The sequence below is a fragment of the Numenius arquata genome, chromosome 2 (genome assembly GCF_964106895.1).
Source record: "Numenius arquata chromosome 2, bNumArq3.hap1.1, whole genome shotgun sequence".
Lineage (NCBI taxonomy): Eukaryota > Metazoa > Chordata > Aves > Charadriiformes > Scolopacidae > Numenius > Numenius arquata.
In genome coordinates, this window is record NC_133577.1 from 79,806,763 (window position 1) to 79,831,746 (window position 24,984).

The window sequence follows — 24,984 nt, forward strand, 5'->3', positions numbered from 1 at the left end:
ATGGGAATATGGAACGAGATGAATCATGACCTAGAGGTGCCTGCTCCTTCCCCTTGGTCAGGACGAGACATAAAGCATGAGCTGAGAGGTGAGTGTTGCCATTACAGATCTTTAAGGTGGTGGGGATTAACCTCAGCCCAAGGGATGCCTGATAGTGGTACACAGGGCCCACATGGGGGATGCCTTCTCCTGTGGCCCCTTGAGCAGCCAGGATAAGGGACAGGAAGAGCTCTGCTTCAGCGAAACAGTGGCTCCTTGGGGTCCCCAAGGCTCAGTGCAAGGAAGGAAACTGAACATCTTTCCCAGGCATTTCTTGGGCATTGGTTTTCCCCAAAGAGGGACTATGTTCTTCCTAGAGGTGGTCAGGCAGGAGCAGAGAGGAGAGAAATGACTCCCTCAGTGTCACCAGTGGTGCAGGGGGTAGAGCTGGGAAGAGAAAGACATTATCGTTCTCCTGCTCCGGCCTCTAACAGCTGCCAGCTCATGTTCAAATGATGGGGGCTGCAGACACGCTTTTCAGGTGAGTTCACCGGCAGACCAGGTGCTTATATCTTTGTATCAGCACCTATCTCAGCGTCTCTTTCTGAACGTTCTTTAACACCACTTTCCTGTCCAGCAGCCTTCAGTTCATCCATTCTCTTGCCACCAGGTAGTCTTTTGGGGCAAGCGGGGAGATAGCGAAACCAAGAGACAGTGCAGTATTTGGTGCCTATTCCAAATGGAAGATCATAGACCTTGGAAACAAGCTGAGAGTTGCCTGCTTCTCCCTTGTGGCTGTTCTTCCATGCCAGGAGCCCTCGCTCCTCCTGTGTTCCTGCAACAGCAAAAATGAGACTGTTGTGTTTTAACCAGCGGGTGTCTCACACCCACTTCTCAAATCCCAGCAGAGCCAGCCCCACATACAGATCCCTTGCACTTAAACCCTTCTAGCTCTAAAGCTCTTTACAAAAATTCACTAACGAGCTTCTAGACAATACCCATCTTCTTCCAACAGCTTCCAGATAAGCAGGCTTCTCCACTGCTTTCCATGGGAATCGAGTATAACTAGACAGGTTTTCACAAGCCATGGGGCGTCCAAGAACTGTTCAAAGGAGGGGTGTCATGCAGTGCTAGGATATCAAGGCTGGATGTTAACTGCCCAGATACTGCAGAGCCGGGGAATAAGGTTTAACTACCAATTAATAGTCAGTCACAGGTGTTTACCCCAGCCAAGGAATTGCTAAGTGTGTGTAATTGCTGCAGCAGTCGAGTCCCTCTTGGGAAAGGGAGTGAGCACACCTGTAAATTCTGCCCAGAGGAGCTGAAGATCAAGGGCTACAAGAAAATTAATGAGCCAAAAGGAGACTGGCTTTCCAAGAAGCCTGAGAAGGTAAAAGAATATAGTTAACAGTGTCCTTCCTGCTCTTTTTCTGTAGCAGAAAAGAAGGTTTCCTCTCCTATTCTTATGACATCCTTCCCCAGGCTCAATGAAAATCAGAGGCTCTTCACTGTCTGTGAGGACCAACCGCAGGCACTACCTCCTGTCTCTGGTTACCAGCCTTTCTTAGAGCTTTCCACTGCTGGGGAACCAGTTCAGCTGCAGTTTTAGGCCTTATAAGGAGGCCCATGGTGGCTCCTTCCACTTCTGGCTGCCTTTCTCTCTCCTTTCAACCAGCAACATAGCTCTAGGCTGGCATTTTCCCTAACAGACATTTTTCCCAAATAAACCTTTTCCTTAAACTGGGTTGTTTCTGGAAACTGAGTTAGTTTCTGATAAGCTGCTGTTTTCCTGCTAGAGACCATTTCAGTGATGTCTCCTGTTCCTTACCCCTCTCTGGGAGGAGTTCAGTCACATGGTGTTTCATGGTTGCTAGCACAACTCCTACCCATACAACAGTAGTCATGAAGACAAAAAACACTAGGAAACAAACCCCAGGGCAGGCACAAACTAGTAGCTCAGCTCATTTCAGCAAATCCTACCTGGAATGGTGTTATCAAGGATAAATCCCAAGAGTCCACCCACGAACATGCCAGTGGTGAGAAGCACCTGGATCACCTGGTCCAGCTGGATGATTCCTAGCAAAAAAACAAAGCTTTGGATAGTGGTGCAGAGAGATGAGTGTTTTGACCAGCAACATAGCCGGTGCCAAGAGGCTGCAAGCTGCATGCTTGTTTCAACAAGACTTGCAAATCCCAAAGCAGGGCTTAAGATTTAGCAATGCAAGGGAGATTGATCTCACTGCCAGTTTCAGACCTACAGTTTTATTCTGCCTAATTATTCACTGACCCAGCTGCCGGTGAGCAGGAGATGACTCATAAATACATTAAGAGCCTATTAACAATGCAGACCACACAGCACTGTCCCAGAAAAAGCTGCCTTCAGCTCCAAACACTTTCTGCACCTCCACGACATAACACCAAGCAGTTCCCTACAAAACCACGAGCTTCAGTTCCCAAAGAAATACAGGTATAAGGTATATTTAGTATGGGATTTCACCACAAGTTAACCAGGTGTGATGTTTCTCTGTGAGGGCTAATAGATATGAGCAAGCCCAGGGGCACTGAGCATCTGATAGACCATCTATATATACTCTGATTTGTGGGCCCAGCTCTTTCAACAGCTCACCCAGCACATCTTACATACCTTAAGAGAAAACACTATGACCTTTGTGCCAACCACATTAGTCACACGAGGCACAATGAAGGCATAACTGTTGGAGGACTGGAAACGCCTATAAAGTGAACTCAATGGAATTTAGTAGAGGAGTCTGCTCTTGCGTTTTGGAAGCACAAGGATGTATTGTGTATGAGCATGTAAGCGAGCCTCATTCACTGAGCTCTTGATCAGGATTCAGCCCTGGAGTATTCTCCTGCTCAAAGCCCCATCCTGGGAATGTGTCCCAAGGATGAGCTCTGCAATCCTTAGCCTGACAGGAATCTGGCGAGATGCAATCACTGGTCAAGAGCGGAGTTTTCCGCACCAGAGCTCTGCATCAGAGCAAAGGGCAAGAATAGCCCTCCCAGAAAGAAATAGGCAACAGTCAAAGCACAGGTTTCAGGGTTTTACCAGGAAAAACTGCGTTTTAAAAGATTTCTCTGGATCAGCCTTTGCTCCAGTTTTATGCTATAGAAAATGCTTCTGATGTTGTTTCTTACCTGTTTCCAGCAGTGTACTATTTTTGCTTGCCCAGTTGGGAATGGTAAGGCCAGCAAATACAGAAAATCCAAAGATAAAGATGTTTCTGGAGGAGTTCATATCTGTGTACTGCACAGAGAAATTGTATACATTACATTTGCAATTACCTAAATCTGTGGGTGACTGTCGTGTTCATGAGACACGCTTGGATGCAGGAGCGGACCCAGGCAGCAGCCCTGGTGCTGCTGGAACATTAGTGATCCTGCTGCCCCCAGTGCCAGCAAGCCCTGCCCAACCATGGAGCCCTCTGTGATTTAACCCCTCTGGTTACGTGGCCCTCATGCCCAAGGAAATGTCAACAAAAATGTTTGCATTTGCTGCAGCACGATTATGTCTGACTCAGCCTGGTAAGAACCTGACTTGAAACCAAAGTCCCCTCCCCTAGGGATGAAACGGCGCTCACACAGCTGTTACCTGCAAATTGGAGATCCCTACTGCAGTGATAACTCCAAACATCACCAGGAACATGCCCCCGATCACAGGGGTGGGTATGCTGGCAAGCATCGCCCCGACCTTCCCGAAGATGCCACTCAGGAGCATGGCGCAGGCACCAGCAATGATCACCATTCGACTCCCTACCTGGGGCAAGAGGAAGAGGAGGCAGTCATGCACTGACCAGCACAGAGAGGTGAGGGATGGCAGCCTCCAGTGCCAACCTGCCGCCAGTGAGCTGGGATGCTCCCACTGCACAGGAAGCATCAGTATTTGCACACTAGTAAATATTTATCATGAAAGGCACTCTGAGAGCAATCATGGACCCACACCTATTTACATGATATTACCCTCTTTCCTACTGTTGACAGGACTTTAACAGTTTGCTGTTAAACAAAAAGTTTATTCTTAAATTAAGAGCACAGCAATCCCTGCAGACAGCTTTGCTCTCGCTCTAGCCTAGAAATGTCTTGGCAGACCCACAGGCTGGCCCTGCAACCACCCAGTCAATCCACTGGACATTCCTCCCACCAGGGTTTGGATTGCCATCCAAAAATGGCTTTCAACTAGGTGTCCCACACCAATTCCTCCATTCCCTGGAGACAAAGATTTGGGAGAGCAGACCTGGCCAGGCTGGGTGCTTCGATCCCAAGATCTGGGATCTGATATATCCTTTCCGTGATCAACAAATGGCTAATAAGAAGTGACAAGGACTCTTGATCTGCCCCTGTCTCTCGTCACCCACCTAGCTTCAGTAAAACCATTTTCTTCTCATTTTTTCCCCTAGGAAAAGCCAGGATGGCCTTTTCTTGTTTGGGCACTACAACAAAGATTCATAGATTCATAGATTCATAGATTGGTCCAGGCCGGAAGGGACCTCCAAAGGTCATCTAGTCCGACCTCCCCGCAGTCAGCAGGGACACCCCCAACTAGACCAGGTTGCCCAGGGCCTCGTCGACCTTCACCTTGAATATCTCAAGGGAAGGGGCCTCAACCACCTCCCTGGGCAACCTGTTCCAGTGCTCCACCACCCTCATGGTAAAGAACTTTTTCCTAATATCCAATCTAAATCTCCCCTTCTCCAGCTTAAAACCATTGCCCCTCATCCTGTCGCTGCAGGCCTTTGTAAACAGACCCTCCCCAGCCTTCCTGTAGGCCCCCCTCAAGTACTGGAAGGCCGCTATGAGGTCTCCCCGGAGCCTCCTTTTCTCCAAGCTAAACAACCCCAGCTCCCTCAGTCTGTCCTCATAGGAGAGGATGGGATGGAGCACCAAGCCATGCCTTTCATTCAGATCTGTTAGAAAAGAAAGAGTATCTGCCAAACAAAAGATGAAAGGAGCATTTACAGACTATGGAAACTAAAAAGAAAAGCAGTAATGATTATTAGATTTTCATTTCAAGATACACCTTCCCACACCAAAACTTAAACAGCTTAAAGAATCATGCTAAGATTTATAATGTTCATGTCTTAGGCAGGAAAACTCTGTAATCCTCTGAAAACATTTTATAATTCAATTAAATATTTTAATCCCTCTCTTTAAATATCTGAAGAATGTCATATTCACAGGAAGGGCTTTTTGTGAATGCTTTCAGCAAAAACATTCCCAGTAACTAGAAATGTCTGTTTTTAAGTATTTCGTAAACATGTCCCTTTAAAATATTTTAAGTCTTACTTGATTGTGAAAGATAAATGAAAAAGATTTGGTGGGGAGTTTCAAAATAAAATCATGCATTGCCTTCAGGTGGGCTTTTTATATTCCTTGGCTTAAAACCTTGGGACACCATTACCATCAAACCTGTAATTTAATAAAAGCCAACAGACCTATTTGTTCCAGAATTAGCATGAAGCTTCAGATTCTTAATTTGCCAAAATGTCGAATTACCCAGTACATGGAGTTGGCCTTAAAGGCAAATTAACTAATCCACTGATACCACAACTGTGAGCATACGCTGCTAAAGCCTCAAGTTTAGAGTTTGTTTCAATTATGTCAGGAAAGCAAGAAAATCAGTTCTCTTTTTTAAGGTCGAAGAAACTGCATGTTTTCCTGCTATGTATATGGTGACTCTGAGGTCTTAACCTTTCCTTAAAATCCTCCTCTTCTTTTCTTGGAAGTGAGGGCTCAGTAATGGCATGCTGGGCTTGATCAACCATCTTAAACATAGGTGCCTGGTGCTTTTTAAATCTTGCCAGCTTCCGGCAGTTTCTCCTTTGCCTTTTCTGACAGCCCCTGTGGATTTCTGAGATCTCCAAAGATGTTTCAGGTGGTGCTGGACACCTCTGTTTAAGCTGAGGAAACAAGTCCCTTGCGAAATTTGTCTCATGGTCTCAGCGTCCCCACCTATCCCAGCCAGAGTCTTTACACTGATTTAAGGTTGAGAGAGATGAGACTGTATTTTCTGCTCTCTTAAGTGTGTACAAGGTGAGCAGAGGTGGGATCTAAGGGAAACATTGCTCCTGAATCAGCAAGGATGGCACGTCCACCTGAAGGACTCAGCATACATGGGGAGAACATGTCCTGTAATCTGATATTTACGAGTCTGTGCGTTTCTGCGCTATGCTACATCCCACAAGCACAATGTATGCAGCAAACTACATGTCAGGAAAGAATGGGTTCAGGTATATGGTCAGTATGTGATTCAGATTTCATAGTGACAAGGTATACATGGTGACAGGCTAAACTGGACTCCATGCAGACATCCAGACAGCCCTTGCTGCTGGAAGCAGCCACCTCGGTCAAACACTAACGCTTCAGTCTGTGAAAAATGGTTATCGTGAGTGAGGTTTGTAAAATCCAGTGAAATAAGCAGTATTATGGAGTGGGAGCCATAAGTCAAATTCTGCATTTTTTTGCTGGCTCTCAGCTCTGCTGACATGACATTGCTTATTTGACAATGATTTAAAAATGTTTTCCAGTTGGCTGCTGGATGTACCCGTCCCCTGGCTGTAAAGCTTAGTGAAAATCTCTGATCTGATTGTCAAGCTTATCTCTGGAAATTTCTTTCCCATATAAGAGCAGTAAAATACTCAAGGGATTCACAAAACTTTATAGAGGGGTAAGAACATAAAACTTTGCCATCACATTTTATAATCCTAAAGAAATAATCTACCTTTCACATGATTGCCATTCTTGGGTTATAAAAAATGTGGAATTTGAAGCCCTATTAAATTTTTTCCTTTTCTTTTTCTTCTCTTTCTTTTTCCCATGTGCCCCACCACACCTTTGTAAGTACACCCCAGGGGGAAACCTCCGGGAGGACCAGGGCACCACAGCCACCCCGCTGTGGTGAAGCTCACCTTGGTGATGCCCAGGGCGCCCACGTTCTCGCTGTACGACGTGGTGCCGTTCCCCGTCCCCCAGGCCCCGGCCAGGAGGCAGCCGATGCCTTCCACCCCGATCCCACGGTTGATGGCATGCTTTGGTGGCGGCGGGGCTCCGGACAGGCGGGCACAGGCATAATAATCTCCCAAGGATTCCAGCATGGAGGAAATCACCCCGGCTAAGATGCCAAATATCCCAGCCAGGCTGACGGTTGGCAGTCCCCACTGGCCTGCAAGTAAAGAGCTCGGTTCAGGTTGGTGGGGCACACGTTTGCCCTGAAATCTATTGCGGGGGAGGAAGAACAGCAAGGGTGCTTGTGGGTGTTTGCCTGATTTTTGGCATTTCGTCTCCCCCTGCTAGCCATAAGTGGAGGTGCAAGCCGGAGCAGGGAGCAGGAGGGAGGGGTGGGGAAAGCGGCGGGCAGCGGTACCTGGGTAAGGCAGCCAAAACCAGGGAGCCTGGGTCAAAACGTCCCCACGGGTGTCCGTCCGGGCCTGGTGGCCGTAGGCGGTGGGGTCGGCAGGGAGGACGTTGGTCACCGTCAGCACGTAGCAGAGCAGCCAGCTCAGGGAGAGCCCCAGCAGCACCTGCCCATCACATGCAGCAGGGGGGTCTGGTTAGAGTATGGCTGGGTCTCCAGCACGGTTATGGGGGACAAGGTGTTTCCCTGCCCAACCCTTTCCCCTGCACATGGAATGAAGGCAGAGGGAAGGCAGGGGTCCTGGTGGCCCTCCCTCTTTTGGTCCTTCCCCAGGCCCATGGGGACCTTCTCCCTCTCTGACCCCTCTATGCACAGGCTGGGTTGGGAAGCACTAACTTGGCTGCACATGAGTGGAAGGAGCCCAGGGCAGGTGAGACCAGTCCCTCTGCCACAGTCTCCAGGAATTCCAACGTACCGGGAAGATCTGGAAGAGGTAGACCGGGGAGAGGTGGCACTTCTTTCCTCTCTGGTAAGACGGTAGAGGCACGGGGACATCTTTCAGGTACTGAGAGAACAGAACTATGAAAGCAATAGTCCTAGGAGGAGGGAAAACCAGACCATGAGACAAAGTGGGTGCCCGGCTGCCTGCCTGTCTCCACATTAACTGAAGACCTGTTACCCATGGACCCAGGACTCCAGAGGACCCAAAAAATGAGATCTCAGCACCAGAGCATGCCTCCCCACTCCAGCAAGTTTGAAGTGGAACAAGTTTTCCATCATACTCTACCAATAGCTCCTCTGCATTTGCAAATATCTCTTTTCCCTCTTTTGTTTCAAGGCTGATCCTCCAGACAGCGCATCAGTGAGTATGACACAGTTGCAGGAAGCTTAAAAATGACACTTGAGTAAAAGAAAGACTTAAGAGAATGCAAGGTCTAGGCAGGCTATGTAGGAAACTGTCCCTGAGCCTCCGTGTAATTCAGATACACTGGAAATACAGGATTTTTTGGTTTCCTGTTTTTAGGTGTTACCTGTGCTGCTCTGCAAGTGGCACAAAGCTCCTAAGTGGCAGGGAGTAAAAGAAAGAGGATTTGATTTGGCTGTGCAAGTCCCTGTTTTGAGAGGAAAAACCATGGTGGGACTGTGGGGCCACATGTGGCACCCACAGAGCCCTCCCAGCCAGCTGAGAAGGGGAGAGCACAGCCCTCAGGTCTGCGAGGGCTGCGTGGCAGGGGGGTCCTCCAAGGCAAAGGTCATCATGTGTGCCCCCGGCAGCACTGGGGGCTCATTCTGGTGGAAGCAACCACAAGGTGCAGCTCCTCTCCCATCCCTCGTGTAGGAGACATCTCCATGAAGGGCAGCACAGCTGGCTATGCTCACAGCAAGCCTTGTCTGCCCCCCACGTGTCTTCCCCCCAGAAAGGGCAACCAGATGAAGCAGGAGGCTGCCACACATCGAGAGTGGGCAGGGACTCGGCACCCCACCTTGACTGCTGAGCTGAGAGAAGACCTTGGATATTTTCTTCCTACGTTAACCCAGGCCTCTGAAAGGCTCCTCATTTTTTTATAACAAATGTAAATTGTATACATTGAGCGAATTAATCCAGCTATAATTTGGTAAGGAATCGATTGCACCAGCTGAAATGCACTGGCAGTGCAGGGAAAACTGGTAGTTTTCTATGCATGAAAAGGTGATGAGCTATAGGTGCAATATTCACAGGCGGGAAGAATACCAGCAGTGCAAAGGAAACGCTAACCTCACCTCTCCACAAAGACGCGCCACGACATGTAGCCAAAGGTTATCTATCCATCATAATGCAAAGCACTGAATGACTGGAGGCAGGAAGTCTGAGGAGGAACTGGTTTCCATTCGTGGTTTCTAAAGCTACAGAGCCCAGACAGACTGCGTCAGTGCACATTTTGTGCATTTGCATTAACAAAGGTGCTCGGCAGCCTTATGAATCACTGCAGAGCCCTCATCTATCTCGGGTAGGTGTCACTGCTTATTATTCAGGTTGTCTGACACATTCCATTAACAAATGCTATTTTCAGCTGCTTATAGTTCTGCCTAACTTTACCCATTCCGGGTGAAAATTTCCATGGAAAAACGTCTGCCTCAGGCTAAATATTTCTGGAAAAATATATCCCAAACCTATTTCAAAGAATGATGTTCAGGAAATAGATATAGTATATAGCATGCAATGAGAAGGTCATTTTGCCTTAAGCAGTAGCAGGATCTTCTTATGACCCGGAGAAGAAACTTTAGATTTAGTAGAACTTGTTCTTTGGGGTAAAGGATATTGCTCTCTCTCACAAAAATCTGCTCAGGTACGCTTAGTCTGTAACAATGATCATTCATCCCAGGTTCCAAGCAGTCAGCAGAAACATCTCAGGCTTTAGCATTTGCAGGTCATAAAGATTCTGAGCCTTCTGAGTACATCCAGGCCTTGACCAGCAATGAACTGTGTATGCACCATCACCAGGGAGCAAGTGAGCATGCACTAGACCAATTTCTTGAAGCAACAGTGGGTATCACCCATCATGGGGGCTCTGGGATGTGGTGGGGCTGAGCAGCAGGACTGAGACCACATAGTTCATGTCTTCCACTTCCTCCATCACCGCTCCCCCTCTTTCCCTAATGACACCCATGAAGCATGGAGAAGGCAGCAAAAGAGGACACAACTGAGACAGCTCAGAGCGCAATGGGGCTCTGAGGCTGGGGCTATGGCATCTGAGTCAGGAAAGCAAGCACTGAGATTAGCAAGGGCAGAAGATGAGACAGAAATGAACCAGACAAAAAGGGTGACACAGATTGAGAGCAGGAACATGGGTTGGAGGACTGGGATGCCATTAATGGGGCAGCACAGTTGGGCAAAGAGGTCAAGTGAGAGTCTGAGGTTAGGAGCCAGCGGCTGGAGATGGGAGGCAGAAAAAGAAGATAGTCCAGACAAGGATTTACAGTTTGAAGGGAAAATTCAGACTAGCCAAGCAAAGGGGGTAGAACCAATCACCATAGCTGGAGAATACAACAAGAAGACAGAGAAGTGGTGGGCAAAACAATGGTGAAAGGAAAGCTGGGTTGCAGGCAGGGTTTGCAGTCATATGGGGTGCTGGTAGAAGAGATCAGTAAAGTGAGGAACTAGGGCTGGAGAAGAGAGGTGGCTTTTGGGATCTGGGAGGGCAGGTGCAGGAAGGAGATGAGAACAAGAGAGAAGTGGACTGGAGCACGTCCCCCCAACAGCGTGCTGCCTTCCTGGGGCTGCAGTCAAGCCTGGCCCCTGAGTCTCCAAAGGCAGCTCGGAAAGCACTCGCAAACAGGCAGGAGCCTATAGAGAGGATAGCAACCTACTCCTGTTCCATGTTATCCCAAGCTGAAGTCTGCATTAGGGATCTGAAGGTGCCACAGGGGAACCACGCAGTGGCATTTCTACTTTTTTAAAATTCATTTCTGAAATACCAAGGAAATTCTGCCACCAAGCACACTCATGCAGAAGGGCAGGTACACAAATATCCCTGAAGGAGCTCTCAGTGCTGCAAAGCAACATGCACAGATTCTTCCAGAGGCCCCCAGGCCCTCTGTGGAGAAGACAATTCCTCCTCATGTGAAAACAATACCTAAAGCACCAGCTATTTTAACTTGAGGAATACCTAACTCTGAGTGCTCAACTTTGTGATTTTAGGAATGTCCCTTTAACTTAAAAAATGGGTGTGTAAGACAGTGTGCATAGACAACTGTGATGGAGACTTCCCCCAGGAACCACACACGGGAAAGACTTGTTTCTCTACTGACCTATGAACTTTGTATTTTTGACAAAAAACAGGGGTCCTTTAACTCACTGGGGGGTTTTACTTTGTTGCTGAGGGCTCTAACCTCTGGTGGGGCGGTTGGAGTGGAGGTGTCAAAACTATGCCATGCTGCTGCCTTGGACAAGCCTGCTACATGTTAGTGCTTAATAAATAAACCTGGACCCCAGGGGAGCCCTGCTACAGACTGCGACACTTGATTTCATATTAGAGGTAGGCAGTTTGTGTATGCTCAGCTTCTCCATGGGGAAGTGAGACTTACATGAACGCTATGCCCCAGTGCTGCCCAGCGTCGTTCCCTGCCGAGTCAAAGAGAGGTAGTGCAACCAAAGTGATGGTGGGGGCAATTGTCAGGGGGCCGATGAACCTCGTCAGGAATCCGATCAGGCCAGAAAATCCAACGAAGATTTGAAAGCAGGAAGCTACAATGACAGCTCCTTGCACCTGGAGAAATGGAGGAAGAGGTTGAAAGGAGCTCCAGCTGTGGAGCCTTTTCTTAATAAGTCAGTGTGAGAGCCAAGCTCAGCCTCCAGACCAGCACAGAGGCTTCCCACTGACTACAGCAAAGCCTGGCTGAGCATTACGTGTGGAGAAGGACCGCTAAAGTACCAGCACACCAACTCCTCCCTTGGCTGATGGATCTAGTCTTTACTAGGGCTCGTTCCGTTCCACAGAATTCTGTTGCCCTCATCCCTGTCCTCTTGGGCCACCCAAACATGCCTCAGCTTCCCTGCACCCTCTTTTCCTGCTCCCCCAAAACGCAGGGGAAAAGCTCTTGCCCTGAAAACAGGAGCAGGGCCATGGTCTCCACTCATCTCCCATCTGGGAAGGGCTTGGGGCACTTCAGCACACTGGGTAGGGCAAGTGGGTCATTACAGCCCCTGGTTTTTTCTGAGTGCCTGTTTCCCTTCTGGGACACATTTACCACCCTGAACTTTTCTGTGTTTGACAACCACTGCTAAGTAGCCAGCAATTACATCCTAAAATGGGGTTGGCTGCTCATGTGGGCTCCAGGCAGGGCATTCAGGGGTGAGCCTGCTCACTGCTTTCACAGATTTGGTGATAAACACAGGCTTCCCTCCCACAACTCCAAAGGGAAGAGAAACAGAGGGGCTGGGGTGAAGCACCCAGCCTGAAAGGAGAAGACAACAGTGCCCTTGTGATAGATTTACATGTATCAGTAGGGAAGGCAGCCTGTGCTGCACGGTAAATCCTTCGTGAGCTTGCAAGGCTTCCCAAGTGCTTTGCAAAGCACCCCAAAGAATGGATCGACAGAGGCAAATTTAGCCGCTTACTCTGATAAGACAATAAATGTAGAACAAGGCAGTGGGATCCCTGACCTCTCCTCCTCTCTTTTGACTACCTAAGAATGCAATTTTCTTTAACATTTACACTAAGTTTTGCCCTTGTATTTCTTTTTACTAGGTTACCTGTGCTTAGACACGATCCCTTCCTTGGAAACACCTTCCTTCCCTTCCTTCCTCAAGGCTAACCACGCTCCATGGGGAAGGGATCTGGCTGCACCAGTAGAGTCTTTGCAGGGACCATAAATCACCTGAGGTCTGCACGTCCCCTGTTCAGCAGCAGAGAAGCATCTGCTTTCCTAATGGAGGCTAGATTCTCAGGAAGCTGCAACAGGGCGAGGACCAAGGTCCATTGGAGATGGTGGGTTCTCCAGCACTGATGGCCCTGCCATGGTCAGGTGCTTTTCTGAAAGCAAACAGCCCTGACACAGAGCAGGTGCCACTGAAAATGTAATATACCTCTCGCATCCTTGTCTGCCAAACTTCGATGAACTCTGGTGAAGAGGCGTTCACCAGGGTAGCGTTCTGCGTCCAGGCAGGGCACTTCCACTTGGGGAGAGAGAGCATGGCCAGGGTTGGGGTCAGGAAAGCAAAAGTGCCTCCTTGAATAATAGGCAACCTGGAAGGAGAGCAGAGGGAAAAGATGATGAGCAAGAACGCTAGAAACCCAGCTCCACAGGGATTAGTGAAAGGAAAGCGAAATAAATTTTAAAATTGGTCTGCGCATGGCCTCTGGCAGTATCTTTTGAAATGTTCTGCAGTTCTCCATCACTGACCATGGGTAGGCATTGCTGCCCATTGCACTCAAGAGCAACATACATGGGAGGAAGAGCTCGGGTTCAAACACTACCAATGGGGAAGCTCATCAGTGCTGGAGTCAAACTCTGCTACCCTACATTAAGGAAAAAGTAGTCCTCCTAAGGTGTGACGAGACCACGGAGCTGCACATAGAAAAACAACAACCAAAGGAAAAAGCTGGAGGAGAAGACTAAGGAAGAAAGATGGCAAGACTCTGAAGAAAAGCTCAGCACTGACCTAGGCCCAAATCTTGCCAATATCCAGTTGCTTGCTCTGTTCCCTTCAGCTGCCACAGTTTTCTTCACCACCTGCTCATGAACACAAGGAGATGCGCTGGCTCCTCCCCACATCACAACCATCCTCAGACTGAGGGCAGTGGAAAATGTGACTTGGCTTTTAGTACAGTTTTTTACTGTACAGTTTTTTAAAGCTAATGACGCTGCCCTGTTTCCACTGACACTGGAAAGGAGACTTGCATGGACAGGGCTGAGTGTGCTGGCTGGGTGACACCTCAGCCCTCCCCTCAAACTGCATGTCTCCTGGCTTGGAGTAATCCTCACTCTGGAAACTCCTCAGGCTAGCAAGGAGCTTGCACCTCCAGAGGTACTCAGCACTGGCTTCATACAGAGCTTTGTACAATGGAGCCGGTGTTCCTGTGAGCTATGCCAGCCTCTTCTCCTTCCACACAGGGAGAAATGGAGACAGAAGCCACCACTGGCATTAAGCCCCCATTGCAGTGCAAGCTGTTTTGGCTGCTCCTCTAGCATGCTTGAAAAACCCAAAGCTGCCCAAGGGCACAGGCTGGCACAGCAACTCTGAACAAGCTGAGGGAAACCTCCAAAGTGCCTCAGCTTCTTCCATCCAGAAAGCATCCCTGGGAGCAGCCCCCAGAGCAACATCTCCTTGCACCAGGAGCTCTCATGGTATCTGTTCAGAAAAGCAGCAGGGCAGCAAGCCAGGTGAGTGCTTCAGCAGGGCATGGATTTCCCTCAAGCAGAGGCATTTCCACCATTCTCTGGAAAGCACTGGAAAATAAGAGATGGCATAGCTGTAACAGCACCACATCTCTGTCACCTAAAATAAATATTTATACCACTGCAATTACTCATGCCATGCGCAGCTGAAGCAGTCGGTGCCTTTTCCAGTAAGTTTTTTTTGAATATCAGTCATCCATGGAGTCACTTATTTACAGCACTCAGCCAAACATGTTGCAGCCGTCAAACGATTTTGCTGGGCAAAGCAAAAAACAAACAAAAAGAAACAGAAAAGGCCCAGTGCCACCACTGTTGAATTAACAATAGATTTATAGCTCCCGCTGCGATGGCCCTCGAGCTGTTTCACAGCCAGTGCTGGCATGGGTGGGCTCAGAGCAAACTGGAGTGCCGAGGCGATGAACATGGGGCATGCTGAGCTCTTTCCAGGGAAAGCTGCAGGTTTAGAGAAGGAAAAGTTATCCTCCGGTCATCACTACACGATGTCCAAGCATCTGCTCAGGGGGGCCACCATAATGGCAAGTAACCTGTGCCTCCCCTCAGGAGCCTCTTTCCAGTGACCGACTGGGACCTGTCACTGCTTTTTGATGCTGTGTAACACAACTGAGCTGCGGATTGCAGTGGGTCGGGCTTTTCCCTTGGCTACTGCTTCTGGAGAGCTGCTCCCAGACGGCACTCGCTCTTGGTGGGAACCTCCCCATCCCCATGGCCATTTCTCATCCATGTTCATGTGCCAGCATTGCCTTTTAGCCAAAATGGTTTCTCCCTCCCTGATCCTCCCCCATTTCTCTCCCAGACTCCCAGACCAGTTGCAGGCTGCAGCCATACCCCTCTGAGCCGCCACTTTGCCAGGCTAACCAGGCCAATCTCTCTAAGATGTACAGTCTCCCTCTCTATGCCACATCAACAGAACATCTCCATGGCTCTTCTCCTCTGAATTAGACTTTCTTAAATACGGACACTGGGGGCTGTGCAGAGCGCTTAGCTGAGGCTCCCCAGGAAAAGCATCCCCTCCAACTTGTATTTACCACTTTCATGGATGTCTTGTTGGGGACTTATGGTTATCAACTACTACAGGTTTTCAGAAAACAGTAAAAGGAGTAAAAAAAAATCAGCTGCTAACTGTCTCCTCAGGCTTGGTTTGCCTCAAAACACACCACAGGCATCCCATTTTTCCCACGGGAATGTCCTCACGCCTTATAGTTGGTGCCAGCAACAAGGCAATTGCGTCCTCAGCACAGCAAAAGCCATTCAAGCTTATCCTACGGGAACAACTCCTTACCACTTAATTTGATTTGTTGTTCCTCATTTAGCTATTCAGCCACAGGAGAGGCTCGCTGCTACTCTTTCATCCTCGGCCCACAGCGAGCAGGGGATGGCACAGCTCAGGTATTCACCAAGACATTTGGGGGGTGCCTGGGAGGATTCCGGCCTGAATCGCACCACAGCCACGGTCGTGCACCCCAGCCTGAATTTAACCAAGCTGAGAACCAGATTCTCTCTTTTTCATGGCCAGGGTGTCCCACCTCCTCCACTAATCCTGTAGCAATGTAGAAGGGGAACACCCTCTGGGAAGAGGTCTGCCTACAGCCACTTCTTAAGACAGACAGAGATGGAAAAGTTGCACTGGGAAAGAAACAAGAGCAGTAAAATAATTTTGTGGAGCTGGTAGTCGACTAGTGATTTGATTGTAGAAGAGTTTTAACCAGGTCCCTCAGATTTGGAAGTCAAAGAATGTATGATTTTTGCCTTTGTTCCCACCGTATTGGAGGAAAAAATAGCTTGTGTAAAGAGAGAGGCAGCCCAGAGTTATGACAAGGGGAATAAGAGAAATTTTGCAAGGTCAGCAACAATACTGGGTCTTTGTGGCAAGGCAGTGTGCCTGCAGTTGTGTCTCTTATTATCACCCTGGAGAAGAGATGGCTCTGGGAAGACCTTATAGAGGCTTTCCAGTACCTAAAGGGGGCCTACAGGAGAGATGGGGAGGGACTCTTTGTCAGGGAGTGGAGCAATAGGATGAGGGGTAATGGTTTTAAACTGAAAGAGGGGAGATTTAGATTAGATATTAGGAAGAAATTCTTTACTGTGAGGGTGGTGAGACACTGGAACAGGTTGCTCAGAGAAGCTGTGGATGCCCCGTCCCTGGAAGTGTTCAAGGTCAGGTTGGATGGGGCTTTGAATAACCTGGTCCGGTAGAAGGTGTCCCTCCCCATGGAAATAGATGATCTTTAAGGTCCCTTCCAACTCTAGCCATTCTATGATTCTATGACTATGATTTCATTTTCTGGGTAAGGAATGGCAACTCCAAGCTCATCTCCTCACCACCTGCTCTTCAACAGCTCAGCAGCACAGAGTATTTACATTGCTTACATTCAGATTTTGTCACAAATCCCTGAGCATGGGAAGTGGTACCGCTTAATGGGATATACTGCAGAGCTCCTCCCTGAGTCCCTAAGGGGCGGCAGATGGGCTCTGTTATCTCCCAATTATCCCCTGCCCCAGAGCTTCCTACAGGCTCTGTGATCCCTTGATACTGGGCCCATATCAGACAGGTCTTGTCTCTGCTGGAGGATTGCTGGGGTAAGGAGCACGCAGATACTGCTTACTGCATGTTTCAATGCTTTATTATTTTGTAGGACAGATTCCTTATAAGCCCAAAGAAAGATGTATCAAGTACCAGGAGATGCAAAATTCAGAACAGCGAGGTAGTCCTGCAAAATTGTCACCTACAGTGATTTCAGGATGCTTTGGCATGTGCCCTGATTGCCCCAGGGTAGCAAATGACCCTCACTGATAGATAAACTCTACAGCAGGCTGGTGGCTGAGCACGTAATAATTGCATCTGCAAACTGTTTTGTCATGCGTTCCATTTCTTGCATTTGGCCTACCTGACTCCAAAGAGGACTTGTAGCAGGGTGCAGATCCCTGAGACAAAGAAGATGGTGCTGATGAGGTGGCTCTGGGTGAGGAGGTCGTGCTGGAGGCAAAGCTCTTTGGAGAGGATGAGCGGGATGGCTACCAGACCTCCCATGGCTGTCAGGAAATGCTAGGAGCCACAGAGAAAGACTGAGTTGAAGAAGGACACAGAACTGGCTGTATATAATTACTGTGTTGTTGGGGGAAATCTAAAAGTTACTCAGATTTGTGTTTGGGCAGTACTAGTACTACCCACTCTCTTTTTTGGCAAATTCAGTGCTCTGTTAGCGGCTGTTCCAAAGTATCTACAAGAACTGCAACACACCCCCACAAACTTCTGTTTTCCATGCCCAAAGACCTTTTGTAGTGCTCTGGACTCCCCAGACCACTGTCAGACACAATCAGTTTATCCCCAGCACCTCCAGACAACACTGTTGGGACTACTCTTCAAGGAAGGTGGGGACATCCCAAGGTAGGGGGAGAGAGAGATCAGGCAAAGTGAGTGCAAATGTTTCAGTCCATCTCATCTGCACCACATAAAAAGTTGGCAAATTTGAGCTACCCATTCTTTGCTATCAGTAGCTTTTCTCACACAGTGCAATTACAGATAACCATAAAAAATGGATGCCAAAGAATAGAAAAATCAGGCATTGCATTTTTCAGAAGTCACAGACATATTTCTACAATGACCTTCAGTTAATTACTAACTGTGAAATTAATTTGTCAAACTTATTTTTGCTTTAAATATTAACCTTAGTTGTTAGTTCTTACCTCAGAGCACAGGACTGCAGCGGGGGAACTGGTGGCACTGAGAAACTCACTGTGCTCATTAAAAGCATATTTTATTAAAACTATGATGCACATGTGTTTAGAAAACCTTGGTTTAATACACTCTAAATTTGAGATGACCGTTTAAGGAAACAAAGTACAAAATGCCCACCAAGCTCCAAGCACAGTCCATCGTTACCTTAACCACTATGAGGTCTCTCTTCCCTGTGACTCCACACCCAGCATGGCATTGGTGGCATTGGGTCATTTGACACACCTGGGCATGGACTCCAGCCAAAGTGTTGGCCCTTCTACTTAGTTTGCATTGCCTTGGGAAGGGAAAGGTTCAGAAGCCCTTAGACGTTTGGCTACCTTCAGCCGAGGTATCCGACCTGTTCTTATAACTATTTGGCCCCAACCCCGGGACTCTGTCTTCCCATTCGCACTACAAGGGGCACAGTGTAGCTGTGGGTACAAGGATAATAGTTGCTGCTTGGGCAGCGGTGGGAACGGCTTGAGTTCACCAAGATCCAGCCCTACAGCTTCATTTGCGCCCCGTGAAGGTGAAGCACTCCCAAATTCAGCTTTCACCCCCATTAACCGGCTGAACTTCCACCCATCCCCAGCCTCCACCTGCTCCCCCATCCCACCTGAATGCCCAGCAGGATGCACAGGTACCAGGGGGGCACATCCGTGACGGTGTAGGCAAGCTTGCTGCTGCCATGGCCAGTGCCCCCGCCTTCCTCTGGGCCCTGGGCAGCACGATCCGGCAAGGAGCAGTAGTGGCTTCCATCTTCACCCTGGCAAACAGGAGAGACCCTTTGTTAGCCACAGCCTGGACCTGCAGGCACTTTGCAGCTGCCTTTCTTGCAGCTCCACATCTTGCAGGAACACCTTGTATGTAGCTTTCAACAAGGGCAGGATTAAAAAAAAAAAAAAAGAACAAGGCGGGGGGGAAATTAAAATGGAGGTAAAAACACCTATGGAAAATTTTTATATGCATGCATGTATCTAGACCAGAAGGGACATGAGAGGAACTCTCAGCCTCAAAGGGACATCTGGACAAAGTGTGTTAGTATCATTAATGTCTAGCTAAGGATGGAGAAACTGCAGCCAGAAACATGGAAGAGTGTGCAATGGGTTAATGAATGGAAGCTGCACTGTGCCCGGTCTCTGCCCCTCCTGGCTGCCCCAACTTGGTCACCACTAATTACAGAGTAGAACCGCGTTTTCTATTTAATTTTCCTAAGTCTTCTCTTTCCAATCTCCTTACGCTCACCCTTAACTTCGGTAAACACACCTGCCCTTTGTCTTACAAGAAAACCTCGCTCCTGCAGAGGAACTGCATGAAACACATGGACACCAGTGGACCCGCATCCATTTCAAAGCAGGACTATGGGGTGCTGCCCCAGCTTGGTCACCTGCCGTGGGGAACAGCACCTGGAGGGATGCCCCAGGGTAGGGGCAGCACTGGTGACCGGGAAGCAGCCTAGGAATCTGGGGCCTCAGGGATGTGGCAGGGCTTGAAATAGTTCCCCAGGAAGGCTCGGATCCCCTCCCGGGCACCCAGGGAGCAGTACGCCTTGCAGAGTTTACTTATACAAAGATGCGTTTTGCCAAGGAAAGTAAAATATTGCTTTGCTTCAGTCATCACAGTTTTTAAGCTAAGTAAATGCCCCCCAGTTGTCTGCTCCTCCTTCCAACCCACCCTGCTCCCTGAGATCACACGTGCACACACGCACACACACATTGCCTGGGCACATGGACACCCCATGTGCACACACACACACACATCCCGCCTGTGCATACACACACACCCCGCACGCACATGCGTGTGGTGGAGGGAGGCTGCCTGAGAAGCCACAACGTTTTCAGCCAAATGCAAAAGCTAATTAAGACCCCAAACCATTTGTTTCATCAACGCTTTTCCAGCCAATGAACTCTTGGCACGCCAGCAGCAGAGGGCTTTTCTGGGCTGGGATGCCCTGCTCTGTCAGGTAGGGACAGAAACCTGCTGTCAGGAGAAGCTCAACCAGTTTGTCAGCACCAAACTTCTATTTATTTATTTTTTTCTAAGTCCTGCTGGAACCTGAAGACACCAAGATGCCCATCAAAGCAAGGTGGCTGCAGGTTCATGGTCTACCTAGTGATGGAGGCAAACAGTTAATGCTGCGGTCAGGGAATAGGGATGTAAAATTAATGTTACATTCAGTTGTAAATTTTGCAGGTGTGGCAGGTGAATCCTGAAGGACTTCATCATTTGCCTGAAACCTCCAGGTTTCCATTCTCATGGCTGGGTCTCCAAAGTCCCACTTTAGATCACGCTGTTGAAAATGTGCTATGTAATATCTTTTAAACACAGTGTATTTATCCAGCCTAGACAGGCTGGGAGCATTACAGATACTACAAAATAGATAGGTGAAGGCAGAGTTAATTCAAACTGAACTCAGGCATGAACTTCAAGAGCAAAAGGCGTTCCTGAATAACTCCCTGTGGAGACATTTTCATTTTAGAACAAGAGAGCCTGAGCCGTGGATTAAAAAATGTACAGCAAGGTACTCAAGACTGCCCATGCATGGAGTTATCTGGGGACAGCTACTCCTGAATAACACCACGGGCAGATGAAGGAGGACAGCAGTAAGCTCCTTTCCTTGCTTTGCAACTTTTCCCGTGTTAACCAGGAGGCATATTCCAGCCAGGCAGAGCCTGTGCCAGTAACAGCCCCACATGACCATCACAAGAATGCCTGACCTTCCCCAGGAGCTGGAGAGGAGCGAGCAGGGTTCAGTGGGAGAAGGATGGAGTGGAGATAACAGGATGAGAAAGGACCAGAGGCGATGGGCTCAAACTGAAACGCTGGAAGTCCTGTCTTAACAAAAGGAATCACTTTTCCACTATGAGGGTGACAAAGTATTATTGCACAGGTTGCCTAGGGAGGTTGTGGAGTCTCCATTCTTAGAGCTATTAAAAAAAAATCTAGACAGAATCCTGGGCAACTGGCTCTAGGTCACCCTGCTTGAGCAGTGGAGGTTGGACAAGTTGATCTCTGGAGGTCGGACAAGTTGATCTCCGGAGGTCTCTTCTAACTGAGAAGGTGATACTGAGATGCTGGCAGGAGGACAAGGCAGGGGCTGCCCAGAGTGGGAACGGGGAACCACTAGTGGTGGTTCTCAGCCCAGCTGCTCCCATGATCCCAGGGGACCAGGATGCCCTCTGTGTGCATCAGTCTCCAGACAAAGCATCAGGGCCCTTGACAGCATCTTAAATAAGCGCATCAGGAAGGTTGTCAGAAACCGAGCTGCTTGAACCACAGGTAAAAGGCCTCTGTCTTCTACCTCCTTTGGGGTGATTCAAACCAGGGGAAGTCACAAGCCTGATCTGTATTATGGTAGAACAGGTAGAAACAGAGACCGTTAACAATAGCAAAAGAAAACCTCTGCATCACTCCAAGCACCTCCCTGAGGCTCTGCCTGCGGCTGGCACAGCATCCCCACTGCTCACAGCGAGCTCACCAAGAGTTATCTGAGAAAAGGGAGACCTGGACACCAAGAGGCTAAATGTCTTCTCCAAGGTTCCCCATGCAGGTGGTCTGTACTGTGGTCCAAAGAGGGATGTCGGGACCCCAACTCCCACACCTGCTGTCAGAACACAAGCAGCTCTTTTAGTTTCTAATGGAGGTGACCCCTGCCGTGAGACAGGAAGGGGGCTGCCGTGCCCCATGCCCTTGCCCTGTGGCTGTTAGAGCCCGCAGCATTTCCAGGGCACTGCACACCCCTGAATTGACACATCATGTACAGCTTCTACCACCCTGCTGTAACCTTACGGGTGCTCTCCCCCGCTGACTCTCAAATCCCTTTTCCCCCCACCTCTCTGGCAATTTACCCCACTAGAAATAGATCCAGAAGATAAAGAAACACACTCGTCACAAGGCTAAATTTCTATTGTAATTTTACTAATTAATACATAAAATGCTCTTCCCAGGGACACACCCACAAGAAGCCACGAGCTGGCTTGCTTTTCAGTACAGGTACGCTTGCGCTGCCATTCATCTGTGCTATCGTTTCAGAAATAATGGAAAGAAAAGAAGTGAAAGGGGCACCAGAGAGCGGAAAGTACACTGAGTCTGCAGCAGCAGCAGGCTGTAGTGAGGAAATCATTCCTCGGATTCCTGTCAATAAAGGAGCCGAGACAGACGTTCACCATACACCAGCATCCTTGCAGCCAGTCCAAACCCCCTGGCTTTCCCTTTCTCCTCCTTTCGCAGGGCTGGCACCCGTTTATACAAGAATTACCCTTCAGAGATGAGCAGACTCACCACGAAGCTGGGGTTATCTAGCCCGTTGAGCTCTTTGTCTGAGGAGGGGGTCATGCCTTCCACTTGCCTTCACCGACTGCCTTGAAAAAGAAAGACCGGTAAGAAGAGGAAAGCCTCCCAAATTGCCACGGGTCCCAGTCAACGCAACCCTAAAGAAACAGGGTGAGAAGATGTAGAAGCTGGAGTTCAGGAGTCAACCAGCACTCGGTCCTAGCTATTCACGTGAGCCGTATCGCAGAAGCGTTTCCTTTCCCTTGGCTTATATAAGTGACTCCTTCTCTCCAGCTGATTAGAGGACCGGCATTCAAACCAAACTGGAAAGCAGCCCTTCCCTGGACTGAGTGAATCAATAACTGATGGCAGAAGAAACTTCCTCCGTAGGTAAGGATGTGAGGGGGTATCGGAGAGGTGAGACATTGCCCTGTTTTCCTGGCACAGCCTTGAAATTTGTTGCTTCATTGTTGATTCAACAGCAACTTGCATTTTCCGTGTGGGTTGGGCCTGTTTGAAGAGTTGTGTGCTGATCTTTAGAAAATTCGCTTTCTAGATGGTTTCACTTATTCCGCATGTAACTGCTGTGTATTTTGGCTTAGGTACAAACGTCATCATCTTGTATGATAATCCTATTACAACATGAAAAGAATGAGGATTTTACTGAGAACCTATTTAAGGCAGCAACCAATAATCAAGTCATCAGAACACGACACCAGGGAAGTATAAAAGACGTAAGACTGAAAAAGGACTTCTTCAGGCCATCTGATTATCTCCATTCAGCTAAGGATCCTAGCTGAATGGTGATCATCAGATGGCCTGAAGCATAGTTACCCTTCTCTTAACAAGTAGCAAACGGTGTTAATGCTTCATCAAGCCGTTTTAGCCACCCCACCCCAGCCCTCCTCAGGTTAACTATCTATTTAATTTATTTAATGACTTCTTGAGGCAGTGAACTTCCCAGACCAGCTGCAGAGAGCTCCTGCGTGAAGAGGGACATGCTATCGCTTACACACAGTGACCACCCCTTGAGAACATCTCCTGGTTTCCACACAGGAATCAAGTGTGACAGAAATAAACTCTAGTCTCTATTTCTCCTGTAGAGCTTTGATATTTTCAGATCTTCAGACCGGGACTGCATTACAGGGTGAGACAACTTTGCCCTAAACACCATCAGTGAAGCTATGAGCTTCACTTTTGGGACAGCCAAATCTTATGGCATCAAAATCACCAGACGTACACAGTTTTGCCAGATCTCCTCTCTGAAGGGATCTCCCTGCATTTTTACTGCAGGGGGTGCATTTCCAGCCCCACTGATCATGGCATGAGGCCGCTTTTTTCTGCAAGCTCTAAATGAGAACTCTTTCCCTGGTCAAATTACCCTGGCCACTTTCACCCTCAACTTTACCAATTCCCAGTACAGAGGGACCAGCACAAACCCCCCCTGTTGTACAGACTTACTCATCTCTGGTTATCCAGTGCACTGTATGATTGCAGTTTGTTGCATATTTAGCATTTCATTGTATATATCAGCAGAGTCCATTAAGTAATACCAGTGAGGATGCACCATTCCAAGGCTCTAAGAAACGGAGCCTTGCACTCATGCAGGTGGGAACACATGAGAGGGGTGCTTTTTCAAAGGGGGTACTTAAAAGGTTCAAAGAGGCACAGGAGAAGGTAGGGGGAGATCCCCCCATGGCTCAGCAAAGCTTTATCCCTGAGTGGATGCCCATCAGCCAGCAGGGAGATCCGAGTGCAGCCGTGAGAAACCTTTGAGCCAGCTTTGAAAGCCATCAGCCGAGCTTTGCCTTGCAGGCTGCTGTGGTGGAGGAGCAGGTCTTGAAGGAGTTCACTCACAGGTGATTCCACCAGGAAGAGGGGACGCCCCAGTCAAGATCCTGGAGCTAGAAGAGCTGCAGCCCCTTGGCCACACCGGCTCCTCTGTTGCCTCCCACTTCCTTCTTGCCTTCCCTGCAAGGAAAGGGATCGCCGAGCCGGGTCACGGACACGCTACTTGCCTGAGCCCAGGGTCATCCCCTGCCTCTGCCTGCACAGCCCAGTGCCCGGCTCCCCGGCTCTGTGCAGACAGCTACCACCAGAAAGCAGGGTGCAGGGAATGGCGTTGAAATCCGCCCCCCCCAGCAGGATATTGATTTTGCAGTAATAAGCCCCTTTATCTCCCTCGGGCCCTGGAATAGCTCTTAAGAGCATTAGCAAAGAATAATCCATGTCATCTACTGGGCATTTTGAGCACAAGCTCAAGCGTGGTTATTGTGTCCCTGAGCTTTTGCTGAGCCCATTCATTCCCCAGCACATGTGACAAGACTTAGCACTGCTGGCCCCGCGCTGGAGGCCACTCTTGCAGCACATGCTCAGCCCCCAGCTGTTTAGCAGCAGGACACATCTGGCAGCAGGGAGAAGGCAGAAGGCACTGCCCTTGGCTTTTCCCACTGTGCCCTAGCCATTGGTGGTGGTGGGGCCACCTCGTGAACCACAGCAGGAGAAGGCACATGCAGCACCGGGCTCAGGCTCGGCGGAGGGGCTGGTTGGTCCTGTCCGACCAGCCGGGCGCATCCCCAGCTCCCAGCTACTGGAGATGACAGTGTCTGCATCCCGGAGCATGCCCCGAGGCCGGCTCCTCTGCTGTCAGTGTTATGCTCTCACGCTGCCCAGCCTGCCACAAAGCTCACCTTCACTGCACAAACAAACAGCAAGACCCCCTCAGTCAGAAGGGGAAAAGAAAGAACAA

General features: G+C 49.0%; 1 protein-coding gene across 1 annotated transcript; it reads right to left on the reverse strand.

Annotated features, from left to right (window-relative positions):
* Positions 1-545: 545 nt before the first annotated feature.
* Positions 546-22,298, reverse strand: LOC141479520 (solute carrier family 23 member 1-like). Its single transcript, XM_074168732.1, has 12 exons — positions 22,245-22,298; positions 18,580-18,729; positions 17,134-17,291; positions 12,915-13,074; positions 11,414-11,595; positions 7,824-7,944; positions 7,358-7,514; positions 6,903-7,156; positions 3,590-3,754; positions 3,136-3,244; positions 1,960-2,055; positions 546-814 (listed from the first exon to the last, which is right to left on the reverse strand). Exons 1-12 carry the CDS (start codon positions 22,296-22,298, stop codon positions 546-548), a joined length of 1,875 nt encoding a protein of 624 aa, XP_074024833.1.
* Positions 22,299-24,984: the final 2,686 nt, after the last annotated feature.

Bases quoted from the DNA above. Each gene is read 5' to 3' on its own strand.
- LOC141479520 (XM_074168732.1), bottom strand. From the start codon at position 22,298: ATGACCCCCTCCTCAGACAAAGAGCTCAACGGGCTAGATAACCCCAGC. The intron at 13,075-17,133 runs GTAGGCCAAATG...CTCTCCTTCCAG, and splicing joins CAAGTCCTCTTTGGAGTCAG to GTTGCCTATTATTCAAGGAG. The intron at 3,755-6,902 runs GTGAGCTTCACC...CTCTTGCCCCAG, and splicing joins GCGCCCTGGGCATCACCAAG to GTAGGGAGTCGAATGGTGAT.